Source organism: Lupinus angustifolius, unplaced genomic scaffold (assembly GCF_001865875.1).
Source record: "Lupinus angustifolius cultivar Tanjil unplaced genomic scaffold, LupAngTanjil_v1.0 Scaffold_20_79, whole genome shotgun sequence".
NCBI lineage: Eukaryota > Viridiplantae > Streptophyta > Magnoliopsida > Fabales > Fabaceae > Lupinus > Lupinus angustifolius.
The window spans coordinates 1-18,582 of record NW_017719502.1 but is presented as its reverse complement, the minus strand read 5'-3'; the positions used below and the strand labels follow the sequence as shown (position 1 = coordinate 18,582).

General features: G+C 30.8%; 2 protein-coding genes across 5 annotated transcripts; one reads left to right on the top strand and one right to left on the bottom strand.

The window, feature by feature from the left end:
- The first annotated feature begins 7,299 nt into the window (after positions 1-7,299).
- On the top strand, positions 7,300-9,683 carry LOC109338261. 2 transcript variants are annotated; one of them, XM_019575458.1, is made up of 2 exons: positions 7,300-7,617; positions 8,276-9,683. In XM_019575458.1, exons 1-2 carry the CDS (start codon positions 7,537-7,539, stop codon positions 9,368-9,370), a joined length of 1,176 nt encoding a protein of 391 aa, XP_019431003.1. In that variant the 5' UTR covers positions 7,300-7,536; the 3' UTR covers positions 9,371-9,683. The 2 variants fall into 2 exon arrangements, with proteins under 2 accessions (XP_019431003.1, XP_019431005.1); XM_019575460.1 differs by lacking the exon at positions 7,300-7,617 and adding an exon at positions 8,018-8,177.
- A 2,750-nt stretch (positions 9,684-12,433) lies between these two features.
- On the bottom strand, positions 12,434-17,800 carry LOC109338260. 3 transcript variants are annotated; one of them, XM_019575455.1, is made up of 15 exons: positions 17,756-17,800; positions 16,805-16,947; positions 16,609-16,717; positions 16,345-16,485; positions 15,384-15,488; positions 14,752-14,835; positions 14,556-14,671; positions 14,306-14,407; positions 14,104-14,217; positions 13,953-14,009; positions 13,811-13,877; positions 13,645-13,698; positions 13,498-13,572; positions 13,121-13,156; positions 12,786-12,902 (listed from the first exon to the last, which is right to left on the bottom strand). In XM_019575455.1, exons 2-15 carry the CDS (start codon positions 16,825-16,827, stop codon positions 12,786-12,788), a joined length of 1,200 nt encoding a protein of 399 aa, XP_019431000.1. In that variant the 5' UTR covers positions 16,828-16,947; positions 17,756-17,800. The 3 variants fall into 3 exon arrangements, with proteins under 3 accessions (XP_019431002.1, XP_019431000.1, XP_019431001.1); XM_019575456.1 differs by having other exon boundaries at positions 16,805-16,944; positions 17,756-17,775; XM_019575457.1 differs by lacking the exon at positions 17,756-17,800 and having other exon boundaries at positions 12,434-12,902; positions 16,805-16,827.
- Positions 17,801-18,582: the final 782 nt, after the last annotated feature.

Here is an 18,582-nt window from a genome sequence, read left to right as displayed (position 1 = left end):
CAGTCAATCATTTTCCTTTCCTCTCAAGTTTGTTAAATTCATTCTCATCTTTCTGTTTCCATTCTAGTGTGAATGTAAGTGAGGAGTGTGATTTCTTTTCTTTTCTCCAACACTTTTCATTGACGTCTCTTTCTTTTTTGTTTTGTTTTTGCTTCATTTTTTGTGCTTCTCTAGTTTGCTTCGTGAGGAAACTCACAGAATAAAAATTTCATATTTTCGTGATGTTTCTCATTAATGTATTTTTTGTCGTTAGTGACCTTTCTCATGGATGTAAATTCTTCTGTACTGACCTTCTCTACTATTGCACATTTTGTTAGGGAGTATTTGTTCCAAGAAAAAAAGTGGGAAGGGTGCTATATAATTTTAGTTGAGAGTTATATTAAAAATATGATTCTTTGGTGCATTTTGCTGGAACGAAATGCTTGAATCTTTAATTTGCTAGCGTTGGGAGTCTCTTGATTACTAGATTGTACTTAGTTTTTTATTAAAAAATATTGTACTTAGTTTTGGTTTTGATTAACAAAATGATCCAAAAAAAACTTTTGTTGTACAAGAAAAATATTTATTTTATGAATGCTAAGATAATAAATAGACTAATATAATTTTTCAAAATAAAAAAAAACAGTGCAATCTTATCTGATCTAAGTTTAATATTGGAAAGTGAGAACAGTATATATACGACAATAATACGAATAAGAGGAAGTTGACGTGAGTGGTTTATGTTTGGGCCACCTAGAAAGAGGTCACTTTTACATGAATATAATATGACATGGTCTTAGGCTTTGTAACAGATGAACTTGTATTTATTCCTTGTGGTTAAGTGTTTGAACTTTGAAGCGGTGGTTTTACAACTCTAGTTGCCTTTAACTTGATAGAGATTTCGGGACTATTCTTCATTAATTTATATATATATATATAGCAATATGGACCCTTTCCACTGCAATGCCTTGACTTTTCTTCATGTATTTTGTATTGAACTTTCTCGAGTATGACAATTTACCTTTCTTGTTTTCCATTGTTAGAAGTTATTATGTATTGTAAGGCAAATAATTCTATAGTTTAATATCTATCTAGTGTTAAAAAAATTAGTTTATCAGTATATCATCTGTATATATATTTTACTTTTGATTCAGAGTGAATAATAATCACATACTAATAATATAAATTTTTTTTACCAAAAACATAAATATTAAATCATAATTCTAACGAAATGATGCACTAATAATTGAAATTAATTAGTTAATTTCAGATCTTGGAAGAATTTTTTGGTAGGAAACCGATGTATAACAGTGTAAAAACTTTACATATCATTTATTTTCAATTATCATTAATTTTTAAAAAAATAATAGAGCTGAATAATAATGTAACAATAATGTATAAATCAATATACTAATAATACATAAATATTATACTCATATTTGATATGTCAATGGGTACTATTTAATTTATAGTTGGGCTTAAGAATAAGTTGTTACAGCCTTTAGTTGCAATGGAATCGTTCCACGTGTGATTTGTCTAATTTGTTGGTTTGATTCCTGAGGGAATGTTATTGGGTATTATAATAATATATTCCTATTTTGATTATCCTACTGCTAAAAAAATCTTCCTGGACATCAACATCTCACCAAAACTATATAAATGATTGTACATGAAGGCTGATTTTAAAGCCAAAATATGATGTAACCATCATCATGGTATAATTTATATATTTATATTTTGCTTTTTAATTTTTAATTTAAAAAATCATATAATCGTATATAATTATCTCAAACATATTAATTATAAGTTGTATATTCTAATAAAGACAAAAAATATATAATATAAAGTAAATACAATACAAAATGATATTTTAATTCTACAAAATGAAGTGTATAAAAAATAATTACTTAGTATTTTAAAATAATAATGTGAACCGACAAAAAGTGCATGTCGCACACTAGTATATATAAAGGCAAAACATGGTGTAACTTTCACCATGGTGTAATTTCCATTTCCTGTTTTGCCTTTCACCATGGTGTATGTCGCACACTAGTAATTGCAGCCTCACTTTCTTTAGTTGCTCTGCACCCTTGTTGCTTTTCTACAGAATTTGCCATGCTTCATGTGAGGATCTTGCTGCTGCAATTTTTTCAAAATGTGCTTCATCCTACAATCTTTTGTTGTTCTGTTGAGGCTTCATCAATTTCTGTGTAGCCTTCTTCGACAATTTCTTCGATTTCTTGGAATCCCATGATGGTTTTCATTTGTATATTCCATCTTCTCCAGTTTTTGTCGTCAAGAATGGGTAGATTTGCTGGAAAGGAATTGGTTTGATGACTCATGGTTTTGATGAACAAAGGATGTGATCTTGCTCTAGCTCTTGATACCAATTTGTTGGAAGAAAATGAATTGCACACACCTCACTCTTTACTCTATGGCAGAATTGTTTGAGAAGAAGTATGAAGATAAGAATGAAAAGAATCAAAAAATGTTTGAGCTTGTTATTCACTTAACTTTGAATACAAGACATTGTTACTATTTATAGGTTTAACAACCATAACCAACTATAACAACCATCTAAAAATAGCCTATTGAATTACAAAATCTAATAATATTGACCGACAAGTATGAATTACATGTACACACTAGTAATAATAATAAAAAATTAATAGAAAAATTTAAGAAATTTCTGCTTTGTTTGGATAAATAACAAATATACAATTTTTGAAGATTCAATAGATTTTTAAATAAACAACTTAGTCTGAATATAATATTCAAATGACAATTAACAACAATATATAAGAAATATTTTTTATGGTATATGATATGTAAGAAATATAAAACTAATGATAGAATATATAAGAATGTAGTGAAATTGAAGAAAATAACTCTATCAAACTCTCATTTTTTAAAAGTTCGTGAGCACAAATTTGAACCTCAAAGTTCAAACAAAAAATTCTCCGGTTTGGGTGGGACAAGAATCAAAATATCCTAACCAAAAACAATGACATTTTCTCATAATTTTTTTAACTTTGTTGCATTTCATTCTCTCTCTTCCAACTTCTTAAATAATAGCAGTAGCACTAGTGTTGATTTGTAAGATATATAGCCATAAAAAAATACATCTTCAACCTCTCACATGGAAGTCGGTTCATCATGATATTTTATTATGACAACTTTATGACACAAACGGTGTCCATGTTTTATACTTTGAAGTTTCAATAGATTTTCAAACAAGAACAAGTGTATTTGGTGTATATCTTAATTCTGGCAACTAAGCTACTCTTAACGATTCGTTATGTGAAATTTAAATTGCAATATAGATAGAATGAAGCTGGTGTAATATAATTTTAATTGATTAAGCTCATCCAAGACGTTTGTCCTTTGGGGAAGATATGAAGAAAATGTATTTCTTCAAACCGAAAAGCTTTTTTTATATTTAATTTTAGAAGCCAAAAATAAAATTGTGTGTTGAACTTTTTCATAGAATAAAAAGGATGAAACTTGAAATATTCATATCTAAAAAATTACCATTAAATACAAGAAGGAGACTGTACCCAAAAATGATAAAAGGGAAGGAAAATAAGAGTGTATAAAAACTTGAATTGTTTACAAAATCACCTTAAGGAGCATCATCCAAATTTAAACAAATATACATAAGCACGTGAGTTTTTTATTAACCATAATCAAAAGAGTTTGATCAATTAATATTCCAATGTAGGATTTAATTGGATATTTGTAAAATCCAATGGGTAGATAATTATTTGGACCTATCAGAAACTCAGAAACATATATGAAACAAGATTATGAAAATAGCATATGAAAATATTTCTTTAGGTTTTTATTTTATTTTAAAAAGAGTTTATGTGTATACACTCACATTATAATTTTTTTATATTATCAATTCATTGTGATGAACACTAGATATGTATTACACAAAAAATCTTACCTTGATAATATATAAATATTAAAATATTTTAGAAAAGATGAATTTAATACTTTTGAAAATTAGCAAACTTAATTTAATAATGTAATTTTTTCATTATTTTTTAATTTAAAAGATGTGACACTTATTAATGTATTTTTCAAAAGAGTTTATTAGACAAACACTTCATAAGTTGTTTATTTCCTTTGGTAAAACTAAGGTATTTATCTAATTGTGCCTTTAATTAATTAACAATAAAAAGGAAAAGCTTTGGGAACGTTGGAATAAGTGTATCGTTGGTAGTACGAATGAGAACTTGTAAATCAGGGTCGAGTCTATGCTTAACCAACTCGAACCTTAAATGTAAAACCTAAAAATGAATTTAGCAAGATTAAAAACAATGATATTATTCTTGAACCCGTTAGGTTTTGTATGTGTATTTATGTGTAACTTTATATATATTAACTGGGTTCAGGACGAGTTCGAAGTATGGTATCAACTATACCAAACCCGAACGCGAAAGTTGAACACAAGTAAAACCCGAATCCAAACCCAATCACATCAAATTTTCTCCGTTGAATTTGGGTTGAGTTCAGACGGATACCCACAGGTTCAATTTTCATTGTTATCCCTGGTTGGTAGGTTCTAAGGGGACCTACATCCTAACTGAACACTCATGGCTAGTGGGATAATCTCATGGTGGGGCCCTACAACAATGAGCTCTAAGGAAATTTGTTATTAATATCATATCAGTCATCAAAGTAATTAGAAAATTAGTATGGTTATTTAGTCATTTAACCAATATTTCATTAACTAAATCGTATATCGGTGAAGTTAGATATACATATATATTAAACTAATATAAATATTGAAAAATAGATAAAGAACATTACTTTTTGTTAAAACAAAATGTGTCACTTAATGGTAGATAGTGTTTTAAAAGTATAAATAAATGTAGAATGTGTGTTTGATCCTCATACCAACTTTTTGGTAAAAATTAAGTCATTTTGGTGAAAAAGTTAATTTTAAATGAAAATCGACTGAACATTTCAATTAAAAATCGCCCATTCATTTTTTTTTAATATAATTGTATGATCGATATAATTGTTGTATGATCGATTCATAAGTTTTCTAATTGAACAGATCGATCATTTTTTCACAACACTGGTATGGAATTCTAGATGTCCTTGCTCTCAATTTCTTCCCAACACAAGTGAGTTTATCTCACCTATAATGGAAATTTTTTTCATGTTGACTTTAGACTATCTAAAAAATCTATTAACTCCAATAAATTAATATATTTAATTATATTATATATTATAATTTTAATATAATAATATAGTTATATATGAATTTTTAATACTAAAATGTACACACATAATTAATTTATTTGTTTTTATTAGATATTTTAAAGTCTATAAAAATTTTAATATGTTAACAAGATCTGATTTTTATGTATAAAAAATAAGACGAAACTTTTAAACAGGTCAACCTTGAACTTAAAAAAATTAAACAAATAAACAAATCATGTTGAGATTGGTCTAACAATATACCATATAAGTTTTGTTTTATTAAGAGAAAGTCTACTCTGATCTATTTCTACTCATGTCAATACTCACCTATTCTTTATTATTAGTGATTTTATATGAAGATAAAATATTATGTCACAACTTCAAGTTAAATTGTTATTATGAAGTTGTTTTTACTACTAGTATATAATTCATTGTCAAGAATCAATGATTACATGAATAAAAATTCATACTACAAAAAAAAAATGATATATTATCCTTCTCTTAAACTATCAAAAGTAAATAGAAAAAGGATAATATCCTTCTCTTGAATCCTTGTTAATAGCATGTCGATTGGCAACTATAGCGCCGTTGCTGTTTTCGACTTTTCCAATGCAGGTGCACCCAAAATCCACCTTTGCTTTGTTATAATTTCCCCTAATAAACGACGACGTTATCTCCATTTCAGCTATCTTCAATATCAATAATGATCTTAATATTTCAGGACAGCATCATGTATGATTCATCTTAATAATATTATCAAGATAATCTAGCACTGTAAGATGCGATTAGATTTATAAAAAGAACAAACAATTAAAATATTCAAATTTCTGATAATAATATTATTGGAATAAACAATCATGTACATTAAAAAATGATTAGTTCCTTATCCATAAAATAATGGGTAATCTTGATAATACCAAGGCAAAAAAAATCTATAATGTTATATTTATTTATTTATCTATACTATTAATAAAGGGAAAATACAAAATAACCACCATCATTGTGTAATTTGTGTTTTCCTATTTTGTCCTCAATATCTTTTTATTTCTACCAAAAAATCATATAATATTATTTTCTTATTTTATCCTTATTATCTTCTTATTTTAAAAGTGCATTTAAAAAATTGAATATTAGAGCAATTGAATAAATTCAACCATAAATTTAGCGCAAAAAGTTATATTTGAATTTATAACATACAAACTATAACAGGGAAAGCGGGTTGACAGGCACGACAGTGGCATGTCAACACGCTAGTCTATACTATATATAAAGCCAAAACTTGAAATAACTTTTCATTTCCTATATTGCCCTTAATATTATTTAATTTTTACAAAAAAACTATATAATCTAAGCAACTACCACCAATACATTAATTAATCACATATCTCACCTTAAATTAAACATTATCATAAACACAAAAAATATAATATAAAGTACACTGAACACAACAAATACATTTTAGTTCAAAAAATGAAATATATAAAAATTGAATATGTAGTATCACACAATATTCGTCGGCAGGCACGAAGTGCCTGTACACACTAGTATTAAATAATGCAAAAACGGGAACACAAGGATTGGCTGCCACGTGCTTTGGCCTTAGAAATATTTAGAAAATGCCGAGAACAAATACTCCTACTTCAATATTATTTGACTATTTATTTATTATTATTTAAAACCAGTAACGCCGAATATAATGGTAGTTTAGTAATTATTTCAGGTTTCCCCAAAATTTAAATGTTTTAAAGATCCAACAAAATTTATATCTTATTTTTCAACCATATTTTCTAATTATTACACCACTTTTATCTCATATCAGATGCAGATTTAAATAGAATTATTATAGTCAAATTAATTAATCTTTACATAATCTAATCTTTTCTTAAACGAATAATTTTAAATATAAAAATGGAATAGATTGGACAGTTGTCAGCCTATTATACAACGCGTCTGGTGACTTAGGAAGATACCTTTTAGAAACTGAAAATGTCGATTGTACCCCTACTTTTGGAGCCGTTACGCGGAAATAAAACGCTTGCTTTTCCGTAAAATCAATTGCCCACACTTTCTTTAGATATATAGTTGAAGATGTTAAATCCTAAAATTAAAAGCAACAACATCGAGAAAAAGGAAACAACATAGTAGTAGTCCTAAAAAAATAGGATTAGTAGCTAGCAACATAAAATAAAGAGTAAGTGGAATCTTCAATCAATAATAGTGTTTCTGCCAACGACAACTTTCGAGTTTCGCAAAGTTGTCGTTTATAGTCGACAACTATTCCAATTTCTGAAAGAAAGAGCACACACGTTTTGTTCCTTCTCTTCTAAGATTTCTAAAAGGATGTGGTGGATGATGAACGAGACCGGAGGCAATTACTCTTCTAAGAAGAGTGATGATTTGTGCAGCAATGTTTGTGGCCAGGTAAATAATATATATATATATATATATATATATATTAATATATATGAATAATCAATTAGTATTTTTTTAATTAATGTTATTTTTTACTGTTCTATTTTTTGTTTTGTTTTTGTGGCTCCGATTTTTACCCTTTAATTTATGGAATCAGTGTTTCTGGGAAAAAAAGATATAATCGAAGGGTTTTTAGTGGGTACTAAGTGGTTATGGGAATTTCGTCCTAGATTTGCTCTTTTTTATTTTATTTTATTTTTATGTGTACGAGATATTCTTGATCTGAATTAAGGTTGTTTTTTTGTTGAGGTTTTGAATATTTCTAAACTTAGCAAATCTTCTGAAACTATTTTGTGCGGTTTATACAGATACCCCTTTTCTGGATGAAGGAAAGGAAATGGGTTTTGATTACATTCATGTTATCTGCAATATCTTAATGATGCAGATTTTGCCTTTATGTGATTTGGATTATTGATGTTATAGTTATATGAAAGTTGAAAACTTTGATCAATGGAGAGCATAATTGGCACTTTGTTTATAGGCTTTAGTCTTTGGAGGATTGAGTGAAGGTCAATTATTTGGTTATTTTCATGATTTTCTAATTTTGAAGGTTGTATTTGACTATCTGGTGTTTGCTTATGTATTTTTTGTTGAATTGGTGATGCAGGAATCTTGTCAAGTATCGGGAATGTCAAGAATTAGCTGCATTTTGCGAGGTTTGGATGTGAAAACTTGCATATTCATGTTTGCGATTATCCCAATGTGCACATTAGGAATCTATATCCATGGACAGAAGATTTCGTACTTCTTGCGGCCACTATGGGAGAAACCACCCAAGCCTTTCAATGTCACCCCTCATTACTATCAGGAGAACGTATCGATGGAGAATCTCTGCAAACTTCATGGCTGGGGAGTCCGTGAGTACCCGAGACGTGTTTATGATGCTGTGTTGTTTAGTAATGAGATTGAAATACTTACCGTGCGTTGGAAGGAATTGTACCCATACATTACAGAATTTGTTCTGCTCGAGTCAAACTCAACGTTTTCTGGATTGCCCAAGCCTTTGGTTTTCAATAGCAATCGTGCGCAGTTCAAATTCGCGGAGCAACGGTTGACTTATGGGACTATTGGTGGGAGATTTAAGAAAGGGGAGAATCCATTCATCGAGGAGGCATATCAGCGAGTAGCGTTGGATCAGCTCCTTAAGATAGCCGGTATTACAGATGATGACTTGTTGATTATGTCTGATGTTGATGAGATACCGAGTGCTCACACTATTAACCTATTGAGGTGGTGTGATGAAGTACCTTCAATCCTCCATTTGCAGCTGAAGAATTACCTTTATTCATTCGAGTTTTTATTGGATGAGAAAAGTTGGAGGGCTTCAGTTCACAGATATCAGAGTGGTAAAACAAGGTATGCACATTATCGCCAGTCCAATGACATGTTGGCGGATTCTGGTTGGCATTGTAGCTTTTGTTTTCGCCGAATCAGCGATTTCATTTTTAAGATGAAAGCTTATAGCCATAATGATAGAGTCAGGTTCTCTCATTACTTAAGTCCTGAAAGAATTCAGAAAGTAATCTGCAAAGGGGCTGACTTATTCGATATGATGCCTGAGGAGTACACTTTCAAGGAAATAATTGGTAAAATGGGACCGATACCTCATTCCTATTCGGCAGTTCACCTTCCAGCTTTTATTCTGGAAAATGCAGATAAGTATAAGTTTCTCTTGCCTGGAAATTGCATGAGAGAGAGATGATCATGGAAATTCATTTATGATACTGGCTTTTCGCTAAGCTTGTAGCTTATGCAGTGACTTATCTCAAATGTTTTAGCTGAGGTTGAGAATTTTTTGTCACTCATATATGCATGCATTTGTCATTGTCCATTGAGTTTGAGATATTCTTTGTTGAGTTCATTGTATTCAGACAAATTCTTTGGTTCGTCGGAGAAATTATGTAAATAATTTAGAGTGGCTGATCCTCCAGAAATACAATAGACCCTTTTTCGTCTGGGAATTTTACTTGTACAGTCCAATTTATTTAGTACTTTTTATTCATCGTTTATGCTAAGTATGTCTAATCTGATTGCTTGATCTACTTATTCATAAAAATTCTCAATCTCCTTCACTACATACATTCCTTAAACCTTTCATCCTAAATCTCTAATCATCAAATCATTTTATAACTTTTTTAATTTACTGTAGGTGAGATTCGAACTTTTAACATTTCTTTCATTATATTGCTTCAAGTTTTTATTCTAAATGTCTGACGACCTTATTACTCCATATAACATGGTTTCTCTACCTAGTTGCCCCAGGAATTTTCTCAGTAAGCAAGTGTGTATATTCCTATCTTTTTTTATGGAACATGAAGTTTATAATATATAATATATCATTATATATAACATGAGGTTTATCATATATAGTTTATCATATATATAACATTAAAATGAGTTTTTTTCTTTTGATCATGAGTTGCTGTCACGGATCCATACTGATGAGTTGTTTTTAAACCATTACTATAAAAATTGATCATTATTTTATATAAAAAATAAAAATTGATGTGTTGATTAAGTGGCTTTTCGCATAAAATCCAAGCTAGGAACTGAAAACTAATACATTATTTAACTGAATTCGCATCGTTTTATAAGATTAATAGACAAGTTGGCTAATACATGGAAATAAGCTTATTTGTCAAACAAGAGTAGGTAGCTAATACTTCGTTTGATAATAGTTAACTAGCCCTGACTATTTAAGGTGAACAAAGACTAATCTATCATTAATTGGTAAAGTGCATTATGATTTCTTTCAATCTTGGTAAGTGATCTAAGGTGCATAAACATATATTAGGTCACTTAAAAAAACAAACTTAATTGTATATTTTTCTAGCTTGATTTACCAATTGGCAGAAGCCTAATAATAAAGGCAAAAAAAATCTCAATCAAGACAAAATGAAAAGTCAAGTGTTAAGAGAATTTACCAAATCAAAATGAAAATGAAAAACACTTTGCTATGATTTGTGATCTACATCTTTTTTTTTACATTTTCAAGGAAAGGAAAATGTTAAGAGAATTGACCAAAAAATATTTAATTACATTTTTTTATTCACCAATCACAATTTTATTAAATAGAAAAATAAAAATATAATTGATTAATTGAGAGTATGAATACGCAATAATTTGATTCAAGGGTTGACTAGGCATTGAACTTAAATTAAAGTCCTAGTTATCTATAACTATATAAGAAAATAATGTTTCTCCATGCCAACGTGTCAAACTCTCAGCAAAAAAATTTCCTCCTAAAAGGTTCCACTTCTTAACATACACACTACCACACATGATCAAAGTCAACCCATACCTATTTGACCTTTCATATCCTCTCCTTAATTAATAAATAATAATAACACCACTATTAATAAATTTGTGATTGAGATCATTACCGTACTGGTTAATTAATAGCTTTACATTAATGGTTTTTTTATTACAAAAGTTTGTTTAAATAGATTGATGCATTTATTTTTAATTGTTCTTTGGTTGCTTCATGATGTGAATTGTGTATATGTTTGTGTATATATTTTCATTTAAGGGGTTAGTGCTTTGTTTTTGTTTATTATATATTATCATTTATATGACGTTGATTATCTTTATTACAAAAGTTTGTTTAAATATGTTGAAAATCTAATGAAGAGATTAATTCATCAAAGGATACTTGGAAGTGAGAGGTGAGGATCACAAGTCTTTGGCGTGTTGAAAGATATGGAACTCATTCACTGCAAATGATTTTCATTAATCGAAGAGTGTTTTAACATTTAATCGAATTTTTTACTTTATTTATTCACTTTTTTATGACAACATAATGTAACATGGGTAAAATTCAAGTTGTTGTAAATAATTTTCATATATCATCATAGGAGTCTTAACTAAAAAGAAGATGACAAATTTGAATGTGTATCTAACTATGTAATAATATTATGTATGATATCCAATTTATATGTTTACTTTTTTAATGGAGCTATAATTTATTTGTTTTTGTTTTTAATTTTACAATCCTGGTCGAGTTTGTTCGACTAAGAAGCACTTTGAAAAATGAATGATTGTTTATGTTTTATGTATATATTTTGGATGGTTCTGCAATGTCATGCATGACCACATTTTTGCTATCATGGTCACTTTACACATGTTCCAAACATGTATTTATTTTGTTGATTTTTAGTTTTTGGAGTTATAAGAATACATTATATATCATTGTTTAATTAGTTATAATTAATGTCAAAACTTCTTGTTATTAAAATTGTTTATTTTGTAGTTGTTTATTTATCAATTTCAGTTTAATATTTTTGAAACATATGTTCCAACCATGCATGAAACCAACAATGGTTTAGGAAACATGTGTTTTTATATATCCAGTCGAATGCATGAGAAATATATATTCTAAATCATATGACAAAAATATATTGCCCCGTGCGAATGCACGGGTAACTTGCTAGTTTGATTTGGTAAAATTCAGCCCGAAAGAAAAGTTCAAGGGAGCAACAAAAATGTGAAGTGTAATATAGAGATTTGACCAGAGTTGTACATGTGATGACTTAAAATGTAGCCACACCATAAGACAGAAAAAATAGAATCCTACATATTAGATTCACACAAAAAGTTCACAGGCGTTGGTATTAAGTCTCATTAGATTCCCAAGATGACCAAAAGGCTAATGATTGTCTTGTTAGGAAGTGCAATCACAAATCCCGAAAGAGATTAGTTCATTACCCATAAGGTGAGATACCTTTTGTAGTACAAAAAAAGAGTCACACAAATTTGCATGTCACTTAACACCAATCTATAATACTAATTACCACCATCCTCATAACATTTCAAATAAGGTATAGAGCTTCATTGTCACCTCCAATTGGAGTGAACACAACATTGCATTCCTATTTTCTTTAACAAAATGATCCTAAAGAAAGAACACTATAATTAATTTCCTCACCCTCATCACTGGGATTCTCTACATTGCATTGCAGCTAAGTCCTTAGCTAGGACTCTAAATTGGGATTATAACTAACTAGTAACTAGTATTCTGAGAACAATAATATGAGAAAGTAGTATAAAAAATATCTAAATTTAAAATCAGAGATCAAACATGGTGATGGCTGTGTAGAAGCCAACTTTGCTTTTGTCCTCTAAGGAGAAGTAGAATTAAACATATTGGCAGCTGCTACAGCTTCAGAATAAGTGTTTTCTGCATTGGCCAACCGGCTCTGGAACATGGTCCACTCCTTTCTACACCTCTCCCTCACCTGGCACCAAATACCATGGAAACATCAACACACCCTTTATAATCAAAGTCCATAAAATAGCAAACCATTCATTATAACAGCTTTTCATTTAATTAAAGAGTTATAATATGGGAGGAAACAAGCATAATCACAGTGTTGTAAGAACGGAAATGATATATATAACTAAACCAGATATATTATCTAATCACGCTGAACTGAATGAAACAGACATAACATACCCCTTGCCATGGCTCTTGACCACCTTGTGCTTCTCCCTACCAAGCAAAGGAAAACAAATAAGTATCTTAGAGCTGCAACGAGTAAACATATCAAGTCCAACAAGAATACGACAACAAAGTCTTTATCCACTGGGTTGAGTCAGGTACGTGGATTAAACGATGTCATCTTGTTCCATCACAAACCGTGTCCTCGGGAAGGTTGTTTAAATTTAAGTCCTTTGAAATGGTTTTACTTATATATCTTCATCCCTGTGATCTCATAGCAAAACCACCTAAAGCGATACTCTAGTATCCTTTCCTCAACAGGTGATATCCCTACTTTCTTAGTAATGCATTCATTCTATAATGATAACAAGAATAATCATGAATAAAAATACCTGATTTCCTAGTGAGGGAACACTTTGATGATCAATCCACTGAGAATCAACAACTCCAATCTTCTCATGAGCAGGCTATAAGATAGCAAATTTTTATTTAATTTCTAGAAATTAGATGTATTGGGGTAAATGAGATAATAGACTTACCTCAACACATTTTCTAAGAGCGAAATCAAGACCCCACCCGTGGACCAAGTCATTCTGAAATACTCAGAATGGTACAAGCATAATTATTTGTAAAACACCAGGTGGTAAACAAACATTAAAGAACAAGCCAATTGAGAAAAAAATAGAATAACTGTGAACTTTTAACCTGAATCATATGCCACACACAGCGCCATGCATCTCGTGAAAACACCGGAGCCATAATCTCAACAAACCTGCATATGTGAAATAATTAGATACATCTTTATAGGAGAAGATGATATAACGATAGTACTTCAACTGATGCTTACGCTGCACAAGGAGGCAAATGAGGGTCACTGCACCATCCTGGTTTCTCCTCTGTTTCTCTAATATAAATAAAATAAATAAAAAGATTAATACACATTCTCTTGTATAACAAGCACCACAAGGAAACTGATACGGGACTCTCATCAATCTTACTTGTGAACTTCACGGTCACCTCTTCTCATGGTCATTTGCCATGTCAAGCCACTATTAGGTTCCAAACCAGGCTGTGAAATCTCCAAGCCATGCTTCTTCACCAGACTTAAGTATCTGTCATTGAAATTCGAGAAGCATATCAAACTTCATGAGTAAAACCAAAACTAAATCCTTACACACAAGCATCATATAAAATACTCACTCCTCTGCATTAAAATGCTCAACGCCCAGGTCTTCATCCCATATAAAAATATATTCATATGGTGCCACAATGTCAGGATGCAGAAACCGCTTGGCATACCACCTAGGAGGGAAAACTATCAAATGCTTCATATCATAATATAATTGAAATAGCTAACACTATTAGTTTTAGTTAGGCAAACAATATTAAAGGAAAAAGTCACAGTGATAACTTATCATCCAAAACTTATGACTGAACAATGGATTCTTACCATTTGGTCTGTTTGTGAGCACTCACATGAATAGCCCTCTTTGACCACTCAAACTCATCCCATTCAGTTGTTCGGTCATCATAATGAAAGAGAAGTATCGTGAAATTCTCTGAAAACTGTTCTAAATAACAAATCTAGTTAAAGGACATATAAACAAACCTATGCAGTGAGAGAATTAAAAAAACATAGTGATGACCTTTTTCACAGCTGCATCAATATTTGTTTTCTGATCATAGCCAACGGTGAAGGTCACAAGGTATTTTGGCTTAGAGGTTAAGTCCTGCAGATGCCAACTTAATCAAATGTTTTGCATATAGAATATAGGTAATCTACCTACTACAAGTCCACAATAAAGATGAGGCATCTCTAGTACAAGAGTTTAAGGATTGCCCTAATAACATAAGCATGAAATAAAACTAGAATAAAAATGCCATAAAAAAGAGAAAAATGATATATCCTCCTACACCATTAGAAAAGTAACATCTGTCACAAAGTGGTACTTTGTTTTGTTAATGATTGGTTTACAAGTGACATATGTCACTTTCTTGTGGTGTGGAAGACTTTGTAGGAGGATATATCATTACTCAACAAAAAAAATCAATCTAGGATTTAGGGCGTTATAGCAAGTTCCCTTCTCAGAAGCAAACAGACAATCTCATCAAAAAGTTTAAGTTTTCTTTTGCAAGTTTTATTAACTACAAAGAAATTTGAATTTAGTTGCGTTATTTCAAGGCATGAGAAGGGACATTGTTTATGTTTCAATTGGCAGCCACACCCCAAAAAAATGAAATGGAAAAAGGAAATTTTTGCCTCTGAACATATACACACCTCACTGGGCTTACCCCACAATCTACGCAAATAAAAGTCTGAGTCAGCTTCAACAATCGCGGGAGGTAACCTTTCAGCACCTCTTGGATTAGATGGAACCCAAATCTGCAGCAATTCAGACTGAGAAGGCATTTTCTCGAACATTACAATACAGAGTCATAATTGAAAGTCATTAACAAAAGAAGCAAGATGCCTTCTGATTACGATTGTTGTGTGCTTTATCTTATTTTCCTTTTCCATTTTTGTAACATAACTACAGGAGTAATATAACACTGCCTTCCTTATATTTTAATAATAATTTTATCAATTAATAATAAGAAAACCATATCAATCATACAGCGTTCTCCTTTCTACATTTCAACATTCTAGTTTCATGATGATGAAATAGTTGGTGTAGGTGTGTGTGAGAGAGAGTGAGGGGAGGAGGATTTTACAAGAACAAGTAGCTGAAGATAAATAATTGCTGCATTAACAAAAATACTTAAGAAGTATAAACAAGTACTTAATCATTAAGCTTAGGCTCAGCAGTCAATTGCATAACTGTAATAAAGACCTAGGTTGAAGAAAAGCCTCACAATGTCATAATTACTGTTTCTCCTACTTTAATTCTTTTGGGGAAAACTCAGCAGCAGCAAACTAATACAAGAAATGAATAGCTCTAGCACATAATTTGCTCGGAGAATCTCAATTTTCCCTCTACTTAGTCAAGAGATTCTATCTGCTACAGCTCTTTAAAGCGTGCAACTCAAAAACTGGGATTTAAAATTATAAATAAACTTTAGTTGACAAATAAGGTGCATGAATCTTCATGAGTTTATGGACCCTGTTCCAACTATATAATTCAACTAAATATATTTCATCTCAGCGAAAGAAGGTATAGGGTAATTAACTTTCTTGAATCACGGGGCAAACCCAGTAATTTTAAATATCCTTCACAAAGCTGACAGGATGAGATGTATACCTTCATCGTATCATTTAGTAACTGGTTTTGTGCCGATTTTTTGTTATTATTCTTCATAAAAGATCTCACGGTGCCACCTGTATATTTGCCTTCAATATAAGAGACATCAACGGTGGGAAGCAGTCCAGATGGGAGATTCAACTGCAAATTGTTCAGCATTTTTAGAGTTCCATCATTAAGTCCAACAACATCAACTTATCAATAATAATGAACTCAATCACGAGGTATGCCTAAAAGGAAGAGCATGTCACTCAAAATATGCACCTTTGCAGACAATGATGGAAAGGATACTCCTATGAAGAAGCCGAAAACTATTCCGACAAAAGTTGTCACAATAAGCCTCATACTTTCACTTGGTTTTCTATTAGTAGAACTACAGCCAACAAGAAGCAAACATCATGTGAATGAAGTTTCTGATATTAACTACTTCTTAACACAAAACACAATCCAAAGATTATACCAACGAGTAGTACCGATCCCCATTATATCCAAGCTTTTCTGATTGTATGCTCACAAAAACTATATGCTGGAGCTATCCTTCACCAATTGACAAGTTGTACACATAAGAAACAAAAGATGCCTGTCAAACGAAAACAAATCCTGCTGAAGCGGCAAAAAAAACTAAACATGTTAATAAACAGAACTAGATAAAGGTTTAGTAGTATAAGTTACTTTGATGAATAGATTAGTAGTATAAATTAGTAGTGGTGATTTGTATCTAATAAACACATTACTAATCCAATACCAATTATCAAGCTTGCTTAATTCTTCTCCCCTTCTTTTTTCACCGAAATCCATAATTTCAACTCAGCTCAGTCCCACTGCTTTTCCGCTAATAACCTCCCCAAGTAACTTAATGCAACCAGATGATATCCCCGACATTGTAACTAACTCCACACTCACATTACATTCCCATAGTTAGATTCATAAAACAAACATAAGACTCGATTTCGCAGAATAATAAGTAAAGCAAAACAATTGTCCTAAATAACACAAGCAGAACCAGCTCAGATTCATTATTATAGATGACAAACATAGTTGCTTGCAGAAATTTGCCATTGAACTCCGTATTTATAGCAATGTGGTCCAAAGAAGGAAAAGAATATGAATGGAGCATGTTTAGAAGACAAGTTAAGGATCATAATAAAATTTAACCCCTTTAATCTATCTACCAAAAAAATACCTAACACCAGTATTTCAAAGAGTATCTAAGAGACAGTCTCGGCAAAACAGTAAGGTTGTTTTCTTTGTGACCTGGATGTCATGGTTCATATACTGGAAACATTCTTTTTGTACTGGATAAGGACTCTCCCCGGACCACATTATGTCGGAGTAGGAGACTCGTGCACTGGGCCAGTTTTTTTAGTGATTGATTCTGAAACCGTAGAAAACAAGAGGAAAGAAATCGTACCTAATAGAGTAAACCCAGATCTGCCAAAAAATAGTAACTGTTTTTTTTTCTTTCGGTAACGGTGGGAAGAACAGTTATTGGAACTGAAATCTGAGTTGGGTGAAGATGGTGATCGAGTTTTCGAAGGAGGAACAACAACGTGAAAGAAAACGAATAAACGAGGAATTAACCGGGGGAGGATTCAAAATACTAGTAGAACTTTAATAATAAAAGATAATAAATTCAAATTAAGAGTTATGTTAGAGAATTGTTTTGGATTTTGGTTAAGGGGTGATTATAAGTTGTGAAATTGTGATATAGGTAGGATATTAGAAAAATCTAAAATCGTACAGAAAATGAGAAAATGTTTGAATCTGAATGGACTTGGTCTTCGAGAATTTTCTGTTTTTTATAGGTAGGAATCTTCAATGCAGGAATTTAGGTGCAATAAATTTAGGTGACAGTTCTTTTCCAATCTATGTTTTTTATTTATTTTATTATGGGGTGAAGAATGACTTTTATCTTCAGGTTTTTATTCTTGTGTACCAAAAAAGAGAACAAACCTGAACTTACCAATCACAATCCGATGTGTATTGTTGGTATAACGACACAAAGTTATATTGGATTTCTAAGGTTAAAAGTTTGATTCGTAAGAACAATACTTATTGAGAAGAATAATCACGAATCTAAAAAATGGATGAGTTCCTTACCTAAAAAGATAAAGAGATCAACTTAGTAATACCAAAAAATCACAATATGATGGGTGTTGGTAGCAGGGTGAGCAAGATCACCCTACTAGGTAATATATATATATATATATATATATATATATATATATATATATTCAA